General features: G+C 37.7%; 1 protein-coding gene across 2 annotated transcripts; it reads right to left on the reverse strand.

Moving 5' to 3' along the window:
* Positions 1-2,519: 2,519 nt before the first annotated feature.
* Positions 2,520-23,403, reverse strand: LOC121877347. 2 transcript variants are annotated; one of them, XM_042383066.1, is made up of 10 exons: positions 23,260-23,403; positions 19,680-19,812; positions 17,371-17,526; positions 16,319-16,440; positions 12,534-12,667; positions 9,477-9,604; positions 7,352-7,459; positions 5,685-6,776; positions 5,104-5,216; positions 2,520-4,255 (listed from the first exon to the last, which is right to left on the reverse strand). In XM_042383066.1, the coding sequence occupies exons 1-10, from the start codon at positions 23,302-23,304 to the stop codon at positions 4,151-4,153; spliced, it is 2,136 nt and encodes a 711-aa protein (XP_042239000.1). In that variant the 5' UTR covers positions 23,305-23,403; the 3' UTR covers positions 2,520-4,150. The 2 variants fall into 2 exon arrangements, with proteins under 2 accessions (XP_042239000.1, XP_042239001.1); XM_042383067.1 differs by lacking the exon at positions 23,260-23,403 and adding an exon at positions 23,000-23,135.
* Between the last annotated feature and the right edge of the window lie 1,497 nt (positions 23,404-24,900).

The following is a 24,900-nucleotide window of genomic DNA, read 5'->3' on the forward strand; positions in this document are numbered from 1 at the left end:
ATTAAAAACCCCTGTGCAGTACAGTGTAGTACAGTGTGATATGCTACAAGATGTATGGAGGGAAACAATTCAGCTTTGATATCTGCATGGCCACATAAGAAGCTTGTATTGTTTGAAAAAACAAATATTGTGAGTTCTTCTTTATTAATATATCTTGTACATGTATGGCTAAAACTACTGGTAAAGATATGCCACACAGATATGAAACACCAACATGACATGATCAATTATTTGACATACAATATTCATTAGATAAAGGAAGAGAAAATGATGACAAAGAAGACCCAAGACAACACAGTCAGAGTGAAAGTCAAATGAAATTTGAGAAAATAAACGAAAGTGATATGAGACATCAGTGGCAAGACTGGTTGAAGGAAAATGTGATTGGGAAGGAGGTAGTTCAGATTAGATGAGGTGAGTTGTGTAAAGTGAGTCAAGTTGGGTTGGATTAGGTTGGGTACCTATACTGTACTTCATGGGTATAATGTGTATTCTTCCCTATGCTATGTGGAAGATAGTACAGGTGTTGGCCAATATACGACTGATTGATATACGATCGATCAGTTTTTCGATGTTAAGAAATTAACAACAAATACTGCTATGCAATGGCTAAGATCATATTTTTGACGGTCGCTACCTGATGGCTACCCAAATGCTTTTCCTGCATTGTCACTATGAAAAAGTGATGTGCAATAGCTTGCAGTATTCCAAGATATGAAGACGCAATCTTGCAGTGGCATAATATGTGCGACCCAGGCGGGTATTTTTGAGGTGCAGGAAAAGAGTGTACAGTATTAATATTTAGTCACACCATCTACTTTATTTGTGTTAGAGGAATGAATTTGGGATCATTGCATATATGGAGATGCAATCCTGATGATGTTATTTTTTACCTATGAGACATATACTCATACGGTACAGGTACAGGGTATTGTATATGAAGGGCGCAGATATTAATAACAGTACATTATTACATTAACATATCTTTACTAATTAATGAAGAACAAAAAACAATACTGTATCATAAATGAGTTAATCATAAGAACATAAAAAAATAAGGAGTCTGCAATAGGCCGGTTGGCCTGTGCATGGCAGCTCCTGTCGAGAGTTACTACCACTCTCTATCATCCATGAATCTATCTAGCCTCCTTTTGAAACTTTCCAGAGTTCCCGCACTTACGACAAATTTGCTAAGCTTGTTCCACTCGTCCACCACCCTATTTGTGAACCAGTTTCTTCCTATCTCCCTCCTAAACCTTAACTTATCCAACTTGAATCCGTTGCTCCAAGTCCTATCCTGCTCGGATATTATAAGAACTTTATCTATATCCCCTTTATTGATTCCTTTCACCCACTTAAATACTTCTATCATATCTCCCCGCACTCTTCGTCTTTCTAGGGAATGCAAGTTAAGTTTCTTAAGCCTATCCTGATATGGAAGGTTTCTAAGTCCCGGAATCATTTTTGTCATTCTTCGCTGCACCGACTCTAGTGAATTTATATCCATTCTATAATAGAACTGAACCGCATAATCTGGCCTGACTGCAAGATATAGTTGCAAGAGCTAGTACCCCTAGGTCTCTTTCACAAGTCGACTTCTCTAGGTTGATGTTGTTAAGGCTGTATACATTATAAGTATTTGTTCTTCCAATATTAAGTACGCTGCACTTGCTGGTGTTGAATTTCATTTGCCATTTTTCAGACCACCCTGCAGTTTATTTAGATCCTCCTGTAATGCATTTGCATCCTGCCCTGAATTAATCTGCCGCCCTATTTTGGTGTCATCCGCAAACTTGCTTATGTCACTGCTGATCCCAGTATCTAGATCGTTTATGTAGATTATGAACAAGAGTGGGCCTAGTACTGACCCCTGAGGAACCCCACTGGTTACACGGCCCCACTCAGATTTAACACCATCTACGCTGACCCTCTGCGTTCTATCGGTGAGCCATGATTTTATCCAATTTAAAACTTTCCCCTTGATACCATGAGCCTTAATTTTTCTCAGAAGCCTCTGATGCGGTACTCTGTCAAATGCTTTGCTAAAGTCTAAGTTAATAACATCGTAATTTTCGTCATTATCTACTACCTCGAAGACTTTCCTAAAAAACGTTAGCAGATTTGTAGTTATAGGAGAATGAGTGAAAAAGGCAGGGGTCACAAATGGGAGGCAAACCTTTTTGGGGGGGTTGAAGAGGTCCATGGTCACTTTCTCCTCCCAAGGTAGCTTCCCTTCCTACCTCACTCCACTACCTCCTATACTCTAGCATCTGCTAACTGTGATAAAGAGATGAATTTGATACCATAATGATCCTGAATAAATTCTCTATCAGACTTTTCAAATAAAAGATCCTTAAACAAAATATTTCGACATGGTATAATGAAATGTCTATAAAATCAGTTCTAATTAAATTAGAAACACCGTATATTTTTTTTACTAAAATAATCTTGATTAATTTATCTAAAAGTTTGCTTAAATAAATATATTTAAAAGTTAAAAATAATAATAATAAAATAATAATAATAATTAACGGTTTATTGAAAGAGCTTGGCAGCCAGAAGGCTAAAAATATACAGTTACATATTTGGGGAATGGGTTACGAATTACAAATAATATACAAGTAACATGAATCCACACGATACAGGCATATGAGGCACCTCATGAATGGAGCTGTGTATCACAGTGGAATTCTCCACTGTTTTCCTTAAATCTAAGTGGCGCATCTCACATGAACAGACTCAAGAGGTGTATTTATTTATGCAAATACCACTGTACACGTACAATATATTACAAACAAGCAAAACAATGTACAGTACAGGGTATATTACTACTGTCGTCTTAAGCCTACAGTAGGAGTATACTGTCCAATCTCCTGAATGTAATACATAACTGTAATCACTTTTTATGGTTTTTAACACTTGTGATGGAGGTGTGGTAGGGGATTAGTGGGTCTCCTGTTAACTGACCTGACCTGATGCAATGTCAGGTCCACCCATTGTATATAAACTCTTCTCTCATTTGTGGTGAAGTTGGGATGGCGGGATTAGTGGTCTCATACCAACCTTCTGATGCAATGTCAGGTCACCCATTGTCAGGGTGAGGGATCAGAGCAAAAGCACTTCATAAAGCAAAAGTACTACTTCACAGTCATTAAAACAGGGAAAAGACTTCACAGTCACTAAAACAGAGTACAATACAATGTGAACTTTCGTGATGTCCTCTCACTGTAAGGTAAAAATAATAACACCGACGATGACCGATAAACACCGAGTTCCCTTTCTTACACACATGTAACCAAGAAGAAACAATGCTTGGACTGTAGTTCACCAGATGGCCATGAGATGGTGTTCGGGAAGATGACGCTTCAGCTAACAAATGAAGTGAGTAATGTGTTCCATATGCCGACTTGGGAAGCTGGCGGGATGACGAATATTGTATCATTATGCAAGTTGTTTACATCACAAATAGGGAAGTGGTCTTAATATAATGGTATCGTTAATGCGAATTTTTGTAGACTGGGAGGTCATAAACAGAGGTTTATCTGTATTAAAAATTAAGGGTATATGAATGATATTAGTTGAACTGTCACTTTTTGTGATCTTTTACTGTAGTGCAGTATTTATTTTTACTCTCAAGTCTTTAACTTTGTAGTGTTTCGAATACCAATGAATTCTTTTAGAAGAAATGGCACTTTTGAGAAACAAAAGTCCAGCTATTATTATTATTATCATTTAGTATCACCCTGATCTTTTTTAAACACCTTCAGTTCCTCTTTAAGAATGTTCGCGAATGATTGAGGAGACTCACAGGCGGACACTCCTGAAGCAGTAATCCTATCCTCCAATCCATAACAACCCAATTTTCTATATAAAGTACAGCAAATGAGAAATTTGATTTGATTTTAAATAATGATGAAACAAACAAAAATATGAGATGGCTTGATGATTTGCACTGATGGGAGTTCCATTAGTATGGTGAGTGATGTGATGTGTGTTGTGATGCACCAACAGTGAAGCAAGTATCAACATGATGGAGTCAATGTCATCACATCAAACAGCACATCATTTGATTTGGCTCCTTTTGCATCAAGTGAATAAATTCTTGGGAACAATAAAACATACAACCAGATGTAACAAACTCTTATCTGTGTCAGTCAAACATGGAGTTGGCACAGTCTGTTGCATGGTCCTCAATGTCACAACTTCTGACCCAATCACCACACACTGGACATTCCTCCACTTCATCTGCCTTGTCCTGAAAAACAAATTCTTAATGTTATATTGTATTTCAAATACAGTAGTACAGCAAATGCTCAAACCTTGTATTGTCCCCCTAAAATGTGATAGAATAAAATTCAAGATGTAATAACAATGTTCATTCAGCCAAAAGTCAAGTCAACCAATTCATCTGCATCAGTACCTTACTATTCACAACTACAACCTTCAAAGCCATCCTTGACAACTTACCACCACTCAAAAATAACTGAGGTACACTTCTACACAATAACACTTTTACTGTAAGCAAACAGATCCTTTGCCAATCTTCAACGTAACCCCCATAGGAGTTCACTTATAAAGTTATAGCCAACACTTCCTAATTCTGTCTCATACTGTGTCCGCGTAGGGCCTTCACTCTATGACTTACAAAGACATGATTGAAAACATAAACACTGAAAGAGCAAGATTCCACACTCACATCACAACACATCTAAAACTTAAACATAACATTGACACATTTAAACAAAGACACCTGGTAATGTATACAAGTTTACTCTCTTATAAAAGGAACCTGAAGCTGTACTAAACAGCGGATATAAAAAAAGTGTGTACATACTGTACACTGAAATATTAATCAATTCTAAAATAATTGTCAAAAGAAAGTAGACAGTGTTAAAAGCATGGTATGGCAGTGCCATTTTCTGAAATACAGCTTAGGCTTTCATCCTCATCTCACTGACCTAAACTGATCCTTCTTGACCAAGATTAATATTGCAGTGCAGTAGAATATGAAATATGGTACAGTACAATACCTGAACTACTACAGTATAAGAAAGCTCTGACAATGTGGGCAAATAAAACAATAAAATATTGTTTACATCACACCTCTGTGTAAGTGAGGCTCCGCTGAAAGTGAGCACCACCTGCTTCTGACTCCAGGCAGACTGTGGTGCCACATGAGGCAGCATGAGACTCTATTTCTGATGACTGGAAAAGTTCTGGGTACAGAGGAGAAAATTTTCAAATTATTTTGAGTACAGTACAATAATAAAAATTATATTCTGCAGTACTTTTGATGTTTTATATAGTACAGTATGATGTAATATATAGCAACAAATAATGGATAATTAAGTGAAAGTAGTGATGATTATTTTGCTTCAGTGATGAGTAACCCATGGTGCAAGTGACTGATTGACTGAATTTCTCCTCAATAATTTATAACTGAAGTTGAATACAATTTAGAAGATTTTATACTTTTGGCAGAAAATGATAACTTAAAAACAGAAACAGTAATGATGAGAGTAAAAAAAAATCATTTATTTTAATTAATCAGCAACAATTATAAGGCAGCTTCCTTCCAGTACACTATAAGAAACACTGATACAGTAATTAAGAAGTAAAATACTGTACTGTACAGTATAAATATTGATATTAAGAAGAAAACTTCAGACATCCATGAAACTTACCTGAACACAGAGGACATTCTACCATGGTTGGATCACCATCACTGGCCAAAGATGATGATTGAATCTCTAAGTTGTCCTCTTGTGACTGTTTCTTTTTTCTGGATGTGCCAAATTTATCAGCAGGTGAAGCACCAAGGCAAAAACCAGGTTTATCAACTTTACACTTTGGTGATGTTCTTGAAATCCACCCATTTAATTGGTGACCATCTTCCTGGTGCTCAGTTTTGCTATATTTTTGAAGGGGATTAGCATTTTGCCAAGCTGTTACATCATCTATGAAACCACCACCTGTGTCACATTTACTGAAAGTGCCTGATGTTTTGTTATCGTCCTCATCATCAATCACAATGAGATCATCATCAACAATATTTAATTCTGAGGTAAACTGATTCTTGCTATGATTAGAGTAAGTAAATGATTTATCTTGCTTTTTTCGTTTTTCCTTTGGGCTTATCCAGACATCTAACTGAGACTGTTTGTTTAAATAAGACTGTTGAATAAGTTTCCTCTTGTGTCTTCCCCTCGAGAAGTTCTTGGGAGAGATCACCTTTGAATCAGAGAGAGCAAGATTATTTCTGTGGGACGATGGAAGAGATGAATCAGAAGATAAGTCATCATTCTCCCTTAACTTCAGTCTATCATTACTCACACTATGAGAAGAGTTGGTCTTTCTCTTTAGTAAATCTACAGGGCTTCCCGGGGGAATTTCTGCACGTCTAAATGTAAACTTACGAGGAGGGTGAGAAGGAGACGTGGCTGTTTCATTAGTGCCCTCTTTGTGTTGAACTCTTCCTTTGCTCAGTCTGTCTCCAACTTGCTTTAGCATTTTTACATTAGCAACTGCTTCTCTCTTATTATTTTCTGGTGATTTTAATACATGTCTTCTATGATTTTCTTTCTCATTTTTAATTGATTTTCTTTGATTTTCTAAGACTCCATTTTCAAGAGAAGATTTAACCGAAGAATTTTCTTGTTGTTTCTCTAAGTTTTCAAGTCTCTGCTTAGCATAGTCCAGAGCAATATTCTTAAAGATCACCTTTTCATCATGATTCAAGCTTTTTTTTTCTTTTTTTTCAAACTGCTGACGAACTCCTGAAAAAATTAAATGTTGAGGTTATATATTTGTTTATGTTATTCAAAAGTTATTTAAAGTATTCATCAATCTTGCACAAAGTAAATTTCAGAACACTACTTTTACTTTTTCTACTTCAGTAATTTAAAACATTACCCGAGTAGTTTTAAAGAAGGCGCCATTTTACTATTAGATAAGTACACTTTCCCCCTAGTAACAGCATTTCACCTTACATAATATTTTAGTAAATAACTAATGTCAGCAATGCTAAAAATAAACATGTGTCACTGACTCCACATCAACGAACAGACCTGAATTGTTTTTTAAATTTATTAATGCACAGTAAAGTGATAGCAAATTACCATCATTCACAAACTTTGCTGAAGGTTATCAAAGAGAGTGATACAAATATAGTTAAGGTAAAGGAGGTGATACACCTTTACTGGAAGGCTTGTGTGTGCTGTAACACCTCAAGTTCCTGAATTTTCTCTTTCCATACTTCTTGTGACATACAATAAACATAATCTGCACCACAGGACTCAAACTTCATTTGTACAAAGACACATAACAGACTGAGATTAGTGTTTTATCTCACCTAAAACTTTGAGGGAACATATATCCTCCAAGGAGAGATCAAGGGAGATGAGGAACTCCAGTGCCTCACACTCCAATTTTACCTTATGTGAATCTGCAGCCTTCTTACCTGAAACCAAAAAGATTAATGTAAATAAATTCCAATTTTGTGGAATATGAGGGACACACTTTGTGGCCTGTAATGTCAACTCCAAACCTGCAAGTTCATAGACCTCTTAATACACTTCAATGTACAGCCAAGTCCTACACTGAGTTATTCAGTCTCCAGATTTCACAAAAAAGAAGTTAAATGAATCTAGTGTTACAGACTGTTAGACCCACAGAATGCACCAAGTTACATACTGTAATGTGTTTGTCACTCACCCATAGACACTAATCCTTCATAGGCCGTCATATTGGGATCCTTCGTAAGAACATGAGAAAGAGGCAAGAGGGTCTGGGTCATGCAGCTTGTTCCTCATGTATAGTTAAGCAAATGTATTTCCAGCTTTGGCCAATGAATATTAAAACTTAGTAGATTATACTGAAAGTGTAACAATGACTACATCTGGTCACTTAGTACGCCTGACTGCGACAGGTGTGTGTGTGTGTGTGTGGTCTGGATGACGCATTACATGCTAGTCTTCTGCTCTCTTCCCGGAAGGATTACCATCACCAATGTTTGAATTATATTACCTAAAATCTTACCATTTCTTGTGGCTGAATATGTGTTGAACTTACAGTTAACCAATCACAGTGCAGCATTATGGGCAAGTCCATTCTAAGAGTGTTAAGTGAGGACGCCCTGTATATGTTTACAGAAAATAACACTTGGCATAGGTTAAAGTTCAACTCTTTTCTCAAGGAAAAATGGGAAATACTGGTTGAATCAGTACCACCATATCAGTTAAGATCCAAAAGCAGACCCCTTACTTCACTAGATGTGTCAGCAAGTGTAGAGAAAGCATTTCAAAGAGAGCAAGTCTAAGGCAATGTATTGGTTTCTCTCTGCTATGCTTACTACAATGTCAAATAAAATGCTCAAAATGGCAGTGTTTTGTTTGTACATATTAGGAAATTAAGTTGTAAATCTATGGTGTTTTCTGTGTGGTGATGAAATGACCAACAATAAAAAGGATAAAGAATCTCAAGCTAAAAAAAAATACACTTCTATTTTTTAATCTCATACAAGACAAAACCTCTTTACAAGTCTACAAAATCTGTGTTTGTAAAGGTGAACTAAGAAATTGAATAACTGGCTGTAGACTATGTGAGGTAGGTGGAGATGCATGATTAAGTTGTTGGCATAGAGTTACAGTGGGTGGTTCTAGCTGTAACTGTCACAGAAGAGGTTGTTGGTAATGTCGCTGATCCTATAGAATAAGTTTCTTGCATGGATGGAAGACACCCTTAAAATAACCAATGGAGAGGATCATGGTGGCCAGAGTTTGAACAACCCCATGCTGTGACTGGCTGTTTCAACTGCGGGCACACTTAACTTGAGCCAGTGCAGGTGGTATATAAGGTGTAGCAAATGGTGATGATGCCAGTGTGCATTAATGGTGGCCTGTGGGTCACAATAGAACCTATGACTTTGATTATGGTCCGGATCGAAGAGTCTTGGCTAATTGTGACTAATATCAAAGTACGCCACCACATATGTCGCTGACTAACATTACTGAGTATAACTTTTACACAAGCATTATAATCAGCCTCAGAGCACAGTATGTACAGTCACTCACAAAAGTCCTGTCGCTTCTCCTCCTGAACCACGAACCCCGAGATTCAGACTCGTGAAGCCAAAGCATTTATGGACAGAATAATGCATCAGTGTCTATTGCTTCGGGTTCACGAGTCTGAATCTCGGGGTTTGTGGTTAAGAAGGAGAGGAGACAGGAATTTTGTGGGTGACTGTACAGGGTATTATCTTTACTATTCTACTATTTGTGTGTATCATGGGCTTAGAGATAGAAACATCCCAAAGAGATGGCACTAGCAGTAAGAGACAGTTGAGTTAAGGTGTGTAGAGGGTAATACAATCTGTACAACAAAGTTCATGGGATAATATGCATCTTGTAATGCTCAAGTTTAAGAACGAAAAATAAAAAAGTTAACATAAGAACTTGAATGCTCCAGATACCACTAACTTGGTGGTGTTGCTGCCAGGGATATCAAGTGTGCAGCCCGAGACACAGGAGAGGTTAGGGGATTGAGAGGTGGCCCTGTCCTGTCTTTCTCACAGTTGTTTAACACCTTATTCTCCAGCCAACCAATTCTAAAGGAAGACAGAACCAAAAATCATATTATGTTGGGTACATACAAAACACTGTGCAGCCAACATGTGCCAATGTAAGAAGAGGAAATCTGTATTGTAATTCCAAATGCCACAACAGTATGCCATGTGAGAATAAGTACTGTAATGTAGTTCTTTTTATTTTTTTTAATTATATGCAGTTCAAATGTAAAACACCTACGCATTATACACGTTGGATGTACAGTACAGTATTCCAATAAACACCGGAAGGGTCTATATTTCTCTAACTGTAGGCACTCTAAAGGTAAAAGCCTTGTTCAGCATATATTTCACATGGTCTAGATGTTCCAATAAATATGGATAAGCATCAGGGCTGGTACTATACTTTAGGGGGCCCCTCCCTCACTCTACCCAGTGGCATTCAAACTCATATAGGCCTAAATCATTTATTTAAGGATATCTGAATTTCATTGCATACTATCATACATACACCATACATATTGGCACAATGTGCCTAAGTGAAAATGAACAATAAATAACAGTAAACATTGTTGTAAAGCATGACAAATTGTTGGCAATTGTATAGAAATTGTATAAATTCATATTTTTTTTTATAAATTTGTGAAAATAAATTTCATTTGACCAGAAAAACAAACAAATGATATACTGTACTGTAATTTTTCAAACTGTATAGACAATTGTCATACCTTTGGCATTGGCACACTTCATCAGCCCAGCTGTGAGCCTGACCAGTTTGGAAATCATTTACCGATTCGAGAATTTGTTGAAAAGGGTACCTACAAATAAATTAGAAATACATCGCTTGGGGCCCCAAGCAACTACATATATCACCTGTAGGGTGGACCAGCTCTGATTAAGCTTTATTCTCTTCAATAATATGTAGTCCAAATGTCCACCTTGGTACTGTATATTTTACATGATTTATATATTCCACTAAACATTGGTAGGTTTTATGTTTTAACTGTGCAGTCCAAAGGTAAAATGCACTTTTTCAAACATTTTATAGATATTCCAATATCTCATTGCAAAATTCAAATGCCTTTAATTATTATGTACATGTATTGGTGTACTCCGAAAACCAATGTCCTGTTAACTGCCGATTCATATAACCAACGATTACATATAGGAGAAATACCTCGTTGATACCCCGGAGATCTGACGATTGGGAGAGGAGCAGCAGAGCTGTTTTGAATTTGGCAGGCGGTGGCATAATGCGAATTTTTGCCACAAGAGGGCTCTGAGCACTGCCGTGACTCATTCCCACCACCTCTGCTCTTGTTTACACTGACTATGTGTCCCTGACTTTGTATTGTTTTGTTATTTCTGACTTAGTGTGTTACTCAATCATGTCCAAATGCCCCAGTGATAGTTCCTCTTGTGCTGGGCAGCTTGATTTGATGTGATAAGGCATAATTAAAGTGGTGAAGGACCAGCAAAGAGTGGTAGAGACTTGAATTTACCACCATAGACTATCTCTACCATCTTCAACACAAGTAAATAACAGTCTCAAATTATGCTTTACATTGCTTATTTAAGGCTTATTATGCTTGCTTTGTATGTCTGCTTTAGTTTTCTTACTTCATTTTTGTAAGTGACATCATATATCATATCACAGAATCCAAAATATGTATTATTTGCATTGATGACTGTTCTTTCGATCGTCAATATACAAATACTGACAAAAACAAGTATAGTGGTCCCTTGGTTAACGAACACAATTCGTTCCACAGAGTCGTTTGTTAACCGAATCCATTGTTTCAATGGGATATTGGGTAATTGGTTCCAGCTCACAGAAAAGTACATACAAAGTAAAAAAAAAAAAATGCAATAAAGTACACTTACTTTGAGGTGTGTATTTAGAAGGTTCCTGATTGATGATGATAGGAATTAGAAGTAGGGGTGGAGGAGAAGGGAGAAGAGAAGGAAGTGGGGATGGAGAGAAATCACCTTTCAGGGGACCCATGCTTAATGCCGTCATTTCACCCATAAAATTTTAAGTTCACTAGGTGTAATTCAAGATTATTTTATTTAAATCAACACTGCACTGTGCTATACATTATCAATACGTTAACTAAATTTAAGAATGACCAATAATTTCAATGGAAAAATGCATAAATATTCAAGACACCAACAAAATAGATGTTCACTCCACTGTCAACAAAGCCACATTGAAGCCTGGTGGCCGAGTCAAGCGGCTGATAGGCGCACAAAATACTAGTCCCCTGTACTGCATATATTATCAATAAGTTAACTAAATTTTAAAATGACTACAATAAGATTTTAACAAAAAATGCAAAAATATTAAAGAGCACAACTTTCTTGATATTTACTCCACTGGAAACGAATGTAAACATGGAACATATTACTGAATTGGCAGACTAGCCCATCAGCTGATCAGCTGATGCTCACAACAAAACGTGTTGTTCGTAAGGATTTCGGTAATCGAAGTTTTGTTCGTTAACCGAATTGAAGACCCTTATGGGAGGTAATTCGTTAACCGAAATTTCGTTAATTGAACCGTTCATTAACCGAGGGACCACTGTAATAGGGAACAGCCCTATCACTCAGTTCCCTAGCCACATGAGAGTGTGAGATTGCCACATAAGCAAGGAAGACTTGGTAGGGGGTAACATTATACCGGAAGATGACTGTACATAACAGAAAAAATATGGTAACAGTAGAAAATGCTCAGATCATCAATCATAGGTATATCAAACGTACAAAAAGCGACCGCTGACTGTACACTAAAGATCTGTAGGGATTTCAGCAACATGCATTTTAAATAAAATCTGTAGAATGCCAGAACTCTGTAGTTAGAACTTATGTCTGCTACTTACAATATTTGGATTTATCAGACAAAACTATGATAATTAATTTTCTTTATCAAATCATAAATAGATATAGTAATATAATAACATTTGCATCTTACTTTTGAGAAATTGTTTTTTTCTTCACTTCAGAAAGATTCATTCTGGACACCAGCTCTTTCTTCAAGTCAGTGTGAGAAGTGGTGATGGCCAAATTCATAACATCTCTAGTGCGACCTTCTCCCCCTACCAGTGCCTGTAAAAACAATATCAGTATTAACCAATGGCTGCTTTATCAAAAAAGAGAGAGAGAGAAAGAGAGAGAGAGGGAGAGAGAGAGAGACCTATTTCTTAAGTGAGCAAAACTAAAATAATCTTAAGTATGTTCATGGGACAGAGGCTGGATTGATTGATTGGGTAAAATATCTGGCAATGCAGCCTGTGGCCATTTGATGCCGGAAATTAAACATAATTTAAAACTATGACTACAAATAAAATAAAATCCAATTAAGTTTAAATATAAAAATTATAATAATATAAAATCATGTATTTATTTAAAATTACAAATGGTTAAGTACCTTTAATACAAGTAAAAATTTAAAAAGTCCACCATCAGGCGCTGAACTTCTCCCGCTGAGCACTTTTGGGATGGAGAAAGATCCATCCTCCTGCCAGCACTTGGCCAGAATACGACTCCTCAATTCCCCATGACTGGGACACTACCAGCTAGTGTCTCAGTCAGTGGCACCAGGCAATCATCACAATAGGGTTGTGGTCCTCCAGCCATAAGGAAATTCTGGGTTAGGTGGGTGAGTCTAACACGTAGGCGGGTAAAGGCAGTCTCATAGTGGGGGACATCCAAGTATATTCCCACAGATAGATCTTTTTTGTAATCTCTCGCAATTTGTTGGGAATGGATAAATTGTCCCACTGTAGTTACCAGGAGGTCAGGATGACTGACCTGACTTCAGGGAAGAAATCTCTGTGAGGCAGGGAGCATAAAGGTGCATGATGAGAGGTAGCAAGCAGACTTGGCTAAATCGTCAGCCCCCTTATTACCTCGTATAGATACATGGGCAGGAACCCAACAGAAATCAACATTATATGGCCCTGCTGACAGAGTACCACCAGCCAGTTTAAAATAACTAAAACAACAGAGAAGACAGTGCTACTCTGGAATCACTAAAAATAGTAAAACTCCAAGCTTTATGCTTGTTGATTTCTTAAAGGGCTAGGCATATGGCAGAGAGCTTTGTAATAAAATTAGATGCAAAGGTGGGAAGTCTCCCACAGCGGCTAAAATGAGGGAAGATTGCTCCAAACCCAACACCAGTGTCGGATTTGGAGCCATCTGTATAAACATGCACTGAGTTGCATGTTCCTGGAAATACATCCTGGCCATCACTTCATTAACATCAGCCTTGATCCCTAGGAAGTAACGACAGAATTGCTCCTCTCGTAGGTCCTATGGGGCCACCGTCAGCACTTTCACTGAGGTGACCGGGTGTTGGGGAAGAAACACAGGCTGGAACTTAAACTATAATATAGCTGGACAGTGTCATCCATGATGTACTGTACTGTACTAGAGTATATACAGGCACAACCTCATTTTCTTTTGTATTTATCATTTCACCCTTTATCAGCTTACTCGCCATTCAGGTATGTACTGTAGTTGGTCTATCCAGTGTTAGTACAGTAGGAAACCAGAGTGCCCAAAGGAATCCTATGATGTTTGGTAAGGTCACACTGGATAACACCCTTCTCACTTGTGTCCGAGCCACGCATGACTCGAACTCTCGACATATTGGTGAGAGAAACGCACATTACCGCCGAATCAAATTTGCAGACACTGTACGAGAAAAGCGATTTTGTCTCAAGCTTTGATTTACAAGTAAAACCCCAGAATAACTTTTTTACTTTTATCCTCTTTGCTACTGATTAGCTCATCAGCTGCTTGTGCTCCAGAATGTATTTGTACCTGCATGAGAATGGAAAAGTGTGTGAAATCCTGTTTCTGGACTTGTATAAGACAAAGACTGAGTTTCAACTTGAACTCACTAATCATTTGAGTTAGCTCACAAATGAGTTTTCCTTTTCCTTGAGGTTTAGTGTTGAGACGATTAAAGTGACCTATAATGTCAGACAAAAACAACAAATTGCACTGCCAATCTTCACTTACAATTCCTGAGAATTTCTCCATTTGCAGCTTTTGAACAAGAAACTCTTGAATCTGAGGAAACAAGGCAGCGAACTGCTCCAGAACCTTACCAAGACTCAGCCAATGAGCATTTGTGTAGTAAACTACTGTACATCATCGAAATTACATTCATCAAGTTCTTTCAATGAATCCACAGCTGCAGATGAACCAGAACACTGTTGCTGTGAAGGTAATTGACAATTTGAAAGACGGTCTTCATCAAGTCATTCAAAGAGTCATCTCCAGCCATTTTTGCACAAAGACTTTCCTGGGGCAAGATGCTGTGGAATGAAGGTGAAACAGAAATGATGCCATCAAGTTATTCCAAATGTTTCTGCAATAGAGCAACAAAACCTGATTTTTTCCCTACTATGGATGGTGCACCATCCGTTGTCACTGATACCAATTTTGTCATATTCAGATCAAACTACTTTGCAGCCTCTAGAAAATTGTCAAGTAAATCAGCTCCAGAAGGCAAAATAGCCACACATTTCTGGCAGATAGCCACATGTGGCTATTGGCTTATGTTTGCCCACCCCAGGTTTAACCCCTCCCTTCCCTCTGTACAGCTGATCATATTACTGGGTGCTGATCCTAAGATATATACTAATGCCCTTTTACAAGTCTCCATGTAATACTTAAAGCTGTCTGGCTGAAGTGAGATAGCCAGAGAGCTCCCCATTACTGTACTTGTCAGATACCCATCTACAATACATTATCAGGGTCTTCCGTACACACTTGTCCACTTCCCATATGGTTTATATATCTTCCTTACACATTCAATTATTCCCATATATGATCTCTCGGTAAATTCACATCATCTCTCAGTTTCTTAAGAAGAGTGGATAAACTATGAACTGTGATGTAAGAAGAGTGGATAAACTATGAACTGTGGTGTAAGAGTGGATAAACTATGAACTGTGGTGTAAGAAGAGTGGATAAACTATGAACTGTGGTGTAAGAAGAGTGGATAAACTATGAACTGTGGTGTAAGAAGAGTGGATAAACTATGAACTGTGGTGTAAGAAGAGTGGATAAACTATGAACTGTGGTGTAAGAAGAGTGGATAAACTATGAACTGTGGTGTAAGAAGAGTGGATAAACTATGAACTGTGGTGTAAGAAGAGTGGATAAACTATGAACTGTGGTGTAAGAAGAGTGATAAACTATGAACTGTGGTGTAAGAAGAGTGGATAAACTATGAACTGTGGTGTAAGAAGAGTGGATAAACTATGAACTGTGGTGTAAGAAGAGTGGATAAACTATGAACTGTGGTGTAAGAAGAGTGGATAAACTATGAACTGTGGTGTAAGAAGAGTGGATAAACTATGAACTGTGGTGTAAGAAGAGTGGATAAACTATGAACTGTGGTGTAAGAAGAGTGGATAAACTATGAACTGTGGTGTAAGAAGAGTGGATAAACTAGGAATGGAGAAGTTGAGAGGTATGTATGAAGAGAAGAGAGTGAGAGGTGTACACATATACTCTACCATGAGTTAAACAAGAGTAAGGATGAGTGACTAATACTATACACATACCATCCTAATGGGTAAGTCATCACATTACAAGTACACATATGATACTACCAGCAAAGGGACTATACTACTTAAACACTAATCAAGAATGGGTCGAGAAACCAACAATGGTATACAAATAGTGAGAGACATCTTATTGGATGCAGACTGGATGGTAAATCAATAATCAATTTACCTCAGCATTGGTATGAAGTCGGAAGAGGGAGAGGCCAAATTGTGCATCTCTCCTGAATGGATGTATACACACTACCCTCACTCTGTCCCATTTCTCCTTAAAGGCTTCACTGTTCATATCATCTGCAATAAACAAGGAAAAACTTACATGATGGTTATGTGTGTGTTAAGTTGACATTTCGAAAGTGCAAAAATTACCAATACCTGTCCTTTAGAATGAAATAATAATGAACAATAGTGTACAAGATGTACAGGAAGAGAAAAAAAAATGTTTCCCAGCACTTGAGATAATCTTAATACCTATAATTAGAAATAAATGATAAAATAAAGAACTAGTAAATAAATAAGAATTGGACACTACAAAGTTTGTAGGAGTGAGAAGAGGACAACAACACAGTACAGTGAACCCTCACTTTACGCGGTCAATTGAACCCACGGCGGCCCGCGTAAAGTGAGAAACGCGTAAAGTGAACAACATAACATATGGGACTAATTGAAATAGAGACAGGGCCGACCCCCAAACTCCACTTTTTCAGACACAATACCTACGTTGTAGTAAAAATAACATCTTAATTTTATGATGGTATGCACACACAATTAATATTTAAGAGAAATATCAATAATATTAGGTTTTTTAACACTTACGTTAGTAGAAAAGATGACTGGGCACACTGGGATGGGGGGGTTGGTTCCGAGGCAGAGGGCAGATTATTGGCCCTCACCTGTATCAATTGTATCAATATCCAACACAGAGGCTTGCAGGGCCTCTTTGTCAAACCCCTCAAAGTCCATATCCTCACTATCGCTAACTTGGGCCGGCTGTGGTGGGTAGCGGGTGAAGAACTCGGTAATGTTTTGATGACTGGGCGACCTTGTGCGCACCCTGCCCGCGCCGCTTCCCGCGTAAATGGTGGAATGAACCGTGTAAATAAAAATTGTCGGTCTGGCAAGGTGCCGCGTAAATGACCAAACGCGTAAACCAAATCCGTGTAAATCGAGACTATACTGTACTGCATTTGTGCTTGTGTCACAAAGTGTCATCATAAATCTGACCTTGCTTAAACATGCGAACTGTAGTTTTATTTTTTCCTGCACGCCAATCTTCGGGGGTCATGAGGGACACTGCTGGCAGCAACGTCACAAGAGACTGATTTGTGGGCCACGAGGACCGCCCCACTTCTACACTCACCATCACACTCCCAGCATTACCTGCAAACAATCAAATTAGTAATCAAAAGATAAAGATATGAAACCCAGAAGGAAGAGGTTGTGTTATTTTTGTTAAGACTTCCTGTTCCAACAGCTGCACACACAAAATGGCAGCTCATGGAAATGCATGTCAAGGTATACAATGTTAGTGTCACTTTCTATACTGTACACAGTACATGCAAGTTAAATACAGTACTGTATACAGATACAGTACATAAATTTTTTACTGTTATAGTTTTTACCTCATATACAATTATGATTAAATATTTATTAAACAGTAGTGCAAAGATTGTGATTTCACAATGGAATGTAGAGTACATAATTGCAGTATCATAAAAAAAAATATGGTGCACTAACTTGTGACAAGTCAGTGTTCAATTGATTTAACTATTGTGGAGTACTAAATAACAAAAATGGTGGTGCCTTAAACCTATACAAGTACATCCCTCAATTTACAAAGGGGTTTTGTTCCTATAAATCCATTTAAGTGGAAAAATGTACCTGTACTGTATATGAAGTGGTAGAATTCATGTGCAGTATTATTGAGGGGTATGTTCCAGGGAAGGGAAATATTGATCAACTAGGATTTTTTCCTGTAAAAATAATGAAAGCAAAACTACATTGACAATGAGTCTGTTTTTTTAAGTACCATTACAACTAAAGATGAAGATGAAGAGAAAGGCCAACAGTAAAGGGTGATAAAAACAAGGCTTGACTGATTCTTGTTGGCTCTTCATCAACACATGCTCACCTCTAACTTTGTTTTCAGACTAACTGCTTTGTCTTGCTTTTTGGCATGGGTGTGAAGACAGATGGAATGTTGTGCCTCACACTGACTAGGCAACTTAGTCAGTATATATAGGGCCTTTACAAAAGGATAGGCGGAGACACATGGAAGCAGTGAAAGAAAGCTGCACATTAATGGCCTGAGGGGTGGCACGTGTGAATGACTATTGCATTGAGTAGTAGAGCATAAGTGTGTTTCTGCACATCCTGGGTGGTGATTGTAACTGCAAAAAGTAGTTCTTCATGTGCAATTTGAAAATTTCTTTAGCAGAACATGTTAAAGCAAAATTTGCATTATTTAAAGAAGAAAGGGTGTCAAAATGTTGTTATTCATTAAAGTGAATGTTTGAATTTTGTACCGAGAAAAAGGTGTGAAAATGTCACTTTCATTAAAATGGATTTCCATATACTGTACTGTACCTGTATTAGACATAACAGTAATTGTGTTGGGGGTCACCTGTACAGTACCGTAAATGACTTTTAAATGGAGGCAGAAGCTACCCAAAAAATCACTCAATCAGCTTACAATTCATCTCATACACATAACACAAAGTTAACTCAACATCCACAAAAACAAAACTGTTCCATAACACACTGCAGCCCCTGCATCATATATGCCAATGTAAAGGGTTTATATCTGAAAATGGGAACAAATGATCCAAAATATTTAACAACAAATAGAAAAGTTTACAAAATATTTCTAAATAGAATTCAGAGATGGAGGTTAGGAGAAAGGGAGGAGGGGGGATGACTAAGGAGATGGGGTGGGGGGACCAAGGAGATGGATGGATGGTAGGAGATAGGGGGACCAAGGAGATGGATGGATGGTAGATGGGGGGACCAAGGAGATGGATGGATGGTAGATGGGGGGACCAAGGAGATGGATGGATGGTGGGAGATAGGGGGACCAAGGAGATGGATGGATGGTAGGAGATAGTGGAGGGAGGGTGATCAAGGAGATGGATGGTAGGAGAGGGGGGGAGGGAGATGACCAAGGAGATGGATGGATGGTAGGAGAGGGGAGGGGGGAGATGATCAAGGAGATGGGTACTAACAGTTATGAGAATGAACATCCAGGAAGCAGCAGTGTGAATGATAGTATCTAATGGCTCTCGGGGATGTCTTGGCAGTTGGAGTGAAAGGATAAAGGTGAGAGTCTGTTGTTGCTCTTGATTTCAGTTACCTCACAGTAGGGCAGGTAAAGACTTACATGGAAAAAGAAAGAAAGGTACGTTGTGGATACTACTGTACAACCCTGAAGATGAATGCAGTTTGTCAATAAAATCTGAGAGATAACTGATAAAAATTTACATAAGATACTGGAAAAAAGTACCAGGCAAAACATAAAATAATCCATGGGTTATCACCTATGTCAATGTAGTTAATTGTTGTTGCCCAATCCAGCTGCAAGTCTGCCTGGAGCCGACATGACTTGTCCCCGGGATGACTGAGCCATGACCCACGACCCTTCACCAAGTCCTCAACCGGGTGTTTAGGATCCTATTCGGTAACAAAATCCATATAATCATTAACATAAATAAACATGAGTGACTGTTGTCTTAAGTGGGACAATGTAGTAAATTTATTTTCAAATTACACAACCCTTATTTAATTGGTAACTTCCATCGACATCTTCATTTATGTACTGTACATCAAGCAACTATTTTATTTGTTTTAAACTGAGAACAATGAAATTCTATTGTACAGACACAGACTCACATGTAGATCCAGGGTGATTTAAGTCATGTGACAAGTCTAAACTCCAACACTAAACACCTTTAATAAGAAATGACAGACATATTTTCAAGAAATTAAACATAATTTTTCTGATAATGCTTTATATTATATTTTTAGAAGGCAACAGTATTATCCATATATCAAAAAAGTATTCAGGTGGGTTGAGGGGATACTGTGTACAATTCCCATCCACCTGATTTTGTGAAAAAATAAAATATATAGTACTGTATACCTGTATATAAATTATACAGGTATTGTATATGGATAAATATGGATAAAAGTCCTAAATCACATAATCATCATAGAGCGCAGTGGCCAACTAGACATAAACTGACCTCATAAACCAGGAGTCATTAGTCTGAGACTCAAGGCCAGCCATGAGGCACCCCCAGCCAACACAGCAGCATAATGGGTACAGTAGGGTCGGGATATATAGCGAGATAGGGTCCAACGATGTTCGCTATATATACCCTCTTGCGCATTATGAGGCAAATCACACCAAATCATTGGGTAGCACTATGTGCATCGGTGACGTGAATACATCATTAAACTTTAAAAAATTCTAAAAAAAAAGTTTTCAATATAATTACGTCAATTTTTTTTGCATCATAGATGTTTGCATGATTTGTGAGGGAAGCTTCCAGAAAGAAAGTGCCAAAGTGTGGGTAAAATTACGGTGTCCGTCAGTTGCCTCCCGTCAGCCGTGTTGGTAGGTTGCATTTGTCTCTATTTCCTCTCCCACCCTCCTCACAATTAATTATATAAAATTTTTAAAGCCACAGTTGGTAAGCTCGTAAATTCCATTTCTATAATTATATAATACCTTGGTAGGTTTGTGGGAAAATATCAAAGATATAATGCTGGAGGGAACAAAAAATCCTTGTTTTCTTTATTTGGTGAAAAAATATAGTCTTGTTTTCATTTTATTATTTCCTTGCTTGTATTAAAACCCAAAACAATGACAAACCCAAAGATGCATAAATCATGCAAAAAATTAATAAAATAAAATACTGTAAATAAATACAATAAATAATTCTTGTGGGATATACTGGCTGCAGAACAAAGATGACCAGACCCCATTTGAGTGGTCTTATAACTTGTCGTGGTCATGGAAACTTAAAAATTTGTTGCATGCATCCAAGCGGCTAACAGGCCAATCAGTGGTAAAGAGGATAAAGCAGACATTCTCTTTGCATGTATGGCAGTGTCACAAATACTTTAGTTACAAATAATCATCTTGTAATATATGGTCTGAACTTACAGAAGTTGAGCAAGGTAGTTCAGACCAACTCACAATGGGTCAAACATACCACAGTCTGAACTCACTGTAACTCTTCCAGTTTACTGTATTACTAAACAAACTGCTGAGATAATATACCTATTAAGCCTAATAACCTTAATGTCCAAACAATATACAATACAGTACAAGTTTAATACAATATTTGGTATTATTTCACTTGTTGCCACCCCAAAGAATTTTGTGAATTTTATGTTCGCAAACAATAGTTTAGACAATTCTAAGAGACTTTTCTTCCTTAACGTTTCCCTTGCAAACTATTTATGCATGCAGTTAAGAGGTTGGGATAGGTTGTTTGTGAGAGAAACGTTATACAAAAAAGCATCTTAGAAGTAATACAGTGCAGTGGAGCAGACGGCTGACACCAGTTGTTGTTCTATCACTGTACCTATGTTCATTTTTTCAACATATGTTCTTTGGATGATAATAAGTAATAAAAACTATACAATAGCTTTTTAGTTTAATTATAAGTATACAAGGTACACATTTGTTTTGATTTTTTTTAGTTTTCTCTGCGATTATAAATAACCTGTTGCGGGCAGGGTACGTGTTTTTTATGCGGAGAAATTAATTATTTAACTGTAAATATTTCGCCAAAATCTACCACGTCAGCGTGTGTTGTCGTTGGCTCTTTGTTACTTTCTATACTCTCACATCCACAAAAAACATAAAATTACACCATACCACTTAAGAGCCCCCAGCTAGGAAGTTAGATAAAATTAGGGGTATTATTATCATTTCAATCATCCTGTGAAATTTACAATTTTAAGTTTAGATTAGGTTAAGTTTAGTTAGGTTAGGTTACGTTAAGTTTCGTTAGGTTAGGTTGGGTTACGTTCGATTATGTTCTGTTAGGTTGAAATTATGTTTTACTGAAACTTCCAAATAGGTGATGACTGAAATGACAATTTTACCAGGTTAGGTAGGTTCCTGTGGTTAGGTTGATTAAGTCAGATTCTATTAGGTTCTATGCATTGTTGTATCATTTTTATTACTTACTATCATCCAAAGAACACATGGAAAAAATTAGCAAAATCAAACTTCTCCTTCTGGTGTTAGCTGTCTGTTCCACCCTTACCATTTAAAATACTGATTGCAACCATAAAATTTTCAAAATTATTTGGGTGGCAACAAGTGAAATTTTACAAAAAAAATTGGTATTTTGGCAGTTTCACTCCCAATTGGTTTCAGCAATGTTCTTTGTGTTTTTTACTTTTACTTTTATATAAAGTATATATATATTTTTACTTTTATCCTCTTCGCCACTGATCGGCTTGTTAGCCGCTTGGGCAATCGGTCACGTCTCTGTTTCGCACTGTAGGCAGAAACTGGGCATGAACCTGCTCCAGTATTGGTCAAATCTGGCCTTCACACTCGGTGCTGTCACAATGCTCTTTGGCATGAGTTCTAATAGTTCACAATTCTCACTCCAAAAAAGTTTGCCCTCACAGTTTTCTGGACATGTGGCTTCTTCAACCTTGAGAGCTGTGACCCCTTGTGGGGCAGGCACTTGGTATCCACCAACTCCAGGTATGTACATTCGACCGAGTAGTGCCCTCCGAGATGTTTATACACTTCGATTAGGTCGCCCCTTGCCCATCTGTGGTATAAGCTAGGCAGTTACAGGCATTCTTATCTCTCTGGGTAGCATACCTCGGGGACCAGGCGGGGTGACAGTACTCCGGACAGAGAAGCACCTCACTATTGAAGATCGTGATGAGCGATGGGCCATCCAAACAACCTTCTTATAAAACCTACTATAATAGTTTCACTGCCTGAATCCCCTTTTTCTTACAATGACCAGAACAATTAAGTTCCTTGTCGACACACACAACAGGCCTTAGTAAAACTGAAATTTGACCCAAATTTCAACATTGGACGCCACACAATAGTTTATCTTAACCGTTACACACCTGAGAAGAAAAGGAAGTAACGTGTTTAACGCGAACTGGTGGCATCTTCAACAATATTTCTTATTATCTCCCGGGAATAAAGTAACACGGAACAGTATTAAGGACACCACAGTCTCCTACAGTCACACGACATTTGTTTACATGTTCTCCTTCCCGCCAAAATACACCACAAGCCTAATATTTTTTATCTCTCGTTAATCGTATAGTGTGCCTGATTTAACTACCGACTCAAATTTATCTAACATTGAATGTGTGACTTATTTAACTCACATAATTTCTTGGTTCTCCCCTCTTATGCTGCTGATAACGATGACCTACTTTACTCACGTTGTCACTAAGGGGATACTTTTGAGTTTTGTTCTATTTTACTTCTTACGAACTTTATTCTCCAGTGTTAGTCCAGAATGGAAATCGGAGTACTGTACCTGGAGAAAACTTGTGATGTCTGGTAATCACACTGGATAACACCCTTCCCACCTGTCTGGCCTCAACACCCACCAAAGTAGGAAAGATAATTGTATATTTTCCAAATATTTTTTTTTAAAAAGGCTGTGCGATTACCACAATACATATTAAACATATTATTACTTTTTTTACTTTTTTTTACTTTTATCCTCTTCGCCACTGATCGGCTTGTTAGCCGCTTGGGCGATCGGTCACGACTCTTTTCCTTTATATTCTTCACCAAAGGGTCGGCTCGCTAGCCGCCCGGGCGATCGGTCACGTCTCTGTCACGCACTGTTGGCAAATACTGGGCATGCACCGGCTCCTGAATGTACCTGAACCCGCTCCAGTGTTGGTCAAGTCTTCTCTTGAAAGAGCTCACACTCGGTGCCGTCACAACACTTTCTGGTAGATTGTTCCAAGAGTTTACAACCCTCACTCCGAAAAAGTTTGCCCTCACGGTTTTCCGGACTTGCGGCTTCTTCAATCTTGAGCTGTGACCCCTTGTGGGGCGAGCGTCTCTGTGCAGCATAGATGGTAAGTACTGGGGATGTACTGATTCCAGAGTGTATTTGTACACCTTAATCATATTACTCTTCACAGAGAACTTATATCTATTATATATTGTACAATATTCCAGTGACCAATGGAGACTCAACAGCATAACCTGAGGTCTCACTGATATCAGATAAATTGTACACTTTTGAATGTGCTTTCATATATATAAAACCCAGTACAGGTATCGTACTTATAATCCTTTCGTTGCATATGCACATACTGTAGTTGCTGTAGTAGGTCTACTAACCATTATTCCAAGTTTCTTTATATCTACATAATCTTTAGATTTCTTTTTGTAAATGTTAAAAGATTATTTAAGTCTTCCTCAAGTTTTCCAGAAACTATATTATAATCAACATCTTGTACATACCAATGTTGATGCCATTTTTGCATCCAGTGTTGTACTGAATTTCACTATAATTTTAAGGGTACATAACCCAATACTGGTCTTAAAGAAAAACAAATTATATTTCCGAACAGTAAATATTATGAATTTGCTCCCAAGACTCTTCTTAAATATGGGATTTTATTCAATATGGAGGAAAGATGTGATAATGGTACCTAATTTTTAGACAAGAATAACAACTCTTACAAAAAATCTACATTTAAGAGGTCTCTCTATCATCATAAATTTTACAG

This window comes from Homarus americanus, unplaced genomic scaffold, assembly GCF_018991925.1.
Source record: "Homarus americanus isolate GMGI-L3 unplaced genomic scaffold, GMGI_Hamer_2.0 scaffold367, whole genome shotgun sequence".
In the NCBI taxonomy this organism is placed as follows: Eukaryota; Metazoa; Arthropoda; class Malacostraca; order Decapoda; family Nephropidae; genus Homarus; species Homarus americanus.

Coding starts and splice junctions, on each gene's coding strand:
- LOC121877347 (XM_042383066.1), bottom strand. CDS start 23,304: ATGCCACCAGTTCGCGTTAAACACGTTACTTCCTTTTCTTCTCAG. Junction 12,668..16,318: donor GACTTCATACCAATGCTGAG/GTAAATTGATTA, acceptor TTGTTTTTACAG/GCACTGGTAGGGGGAGAAGG. Junction 9,605..12,533: donor AAAAAAACAATTTCTCAAAA/GTAAGATGCAAA, acceptor GTCTTCCTTTAG/AATTGGTTGGCTGGAGAATA.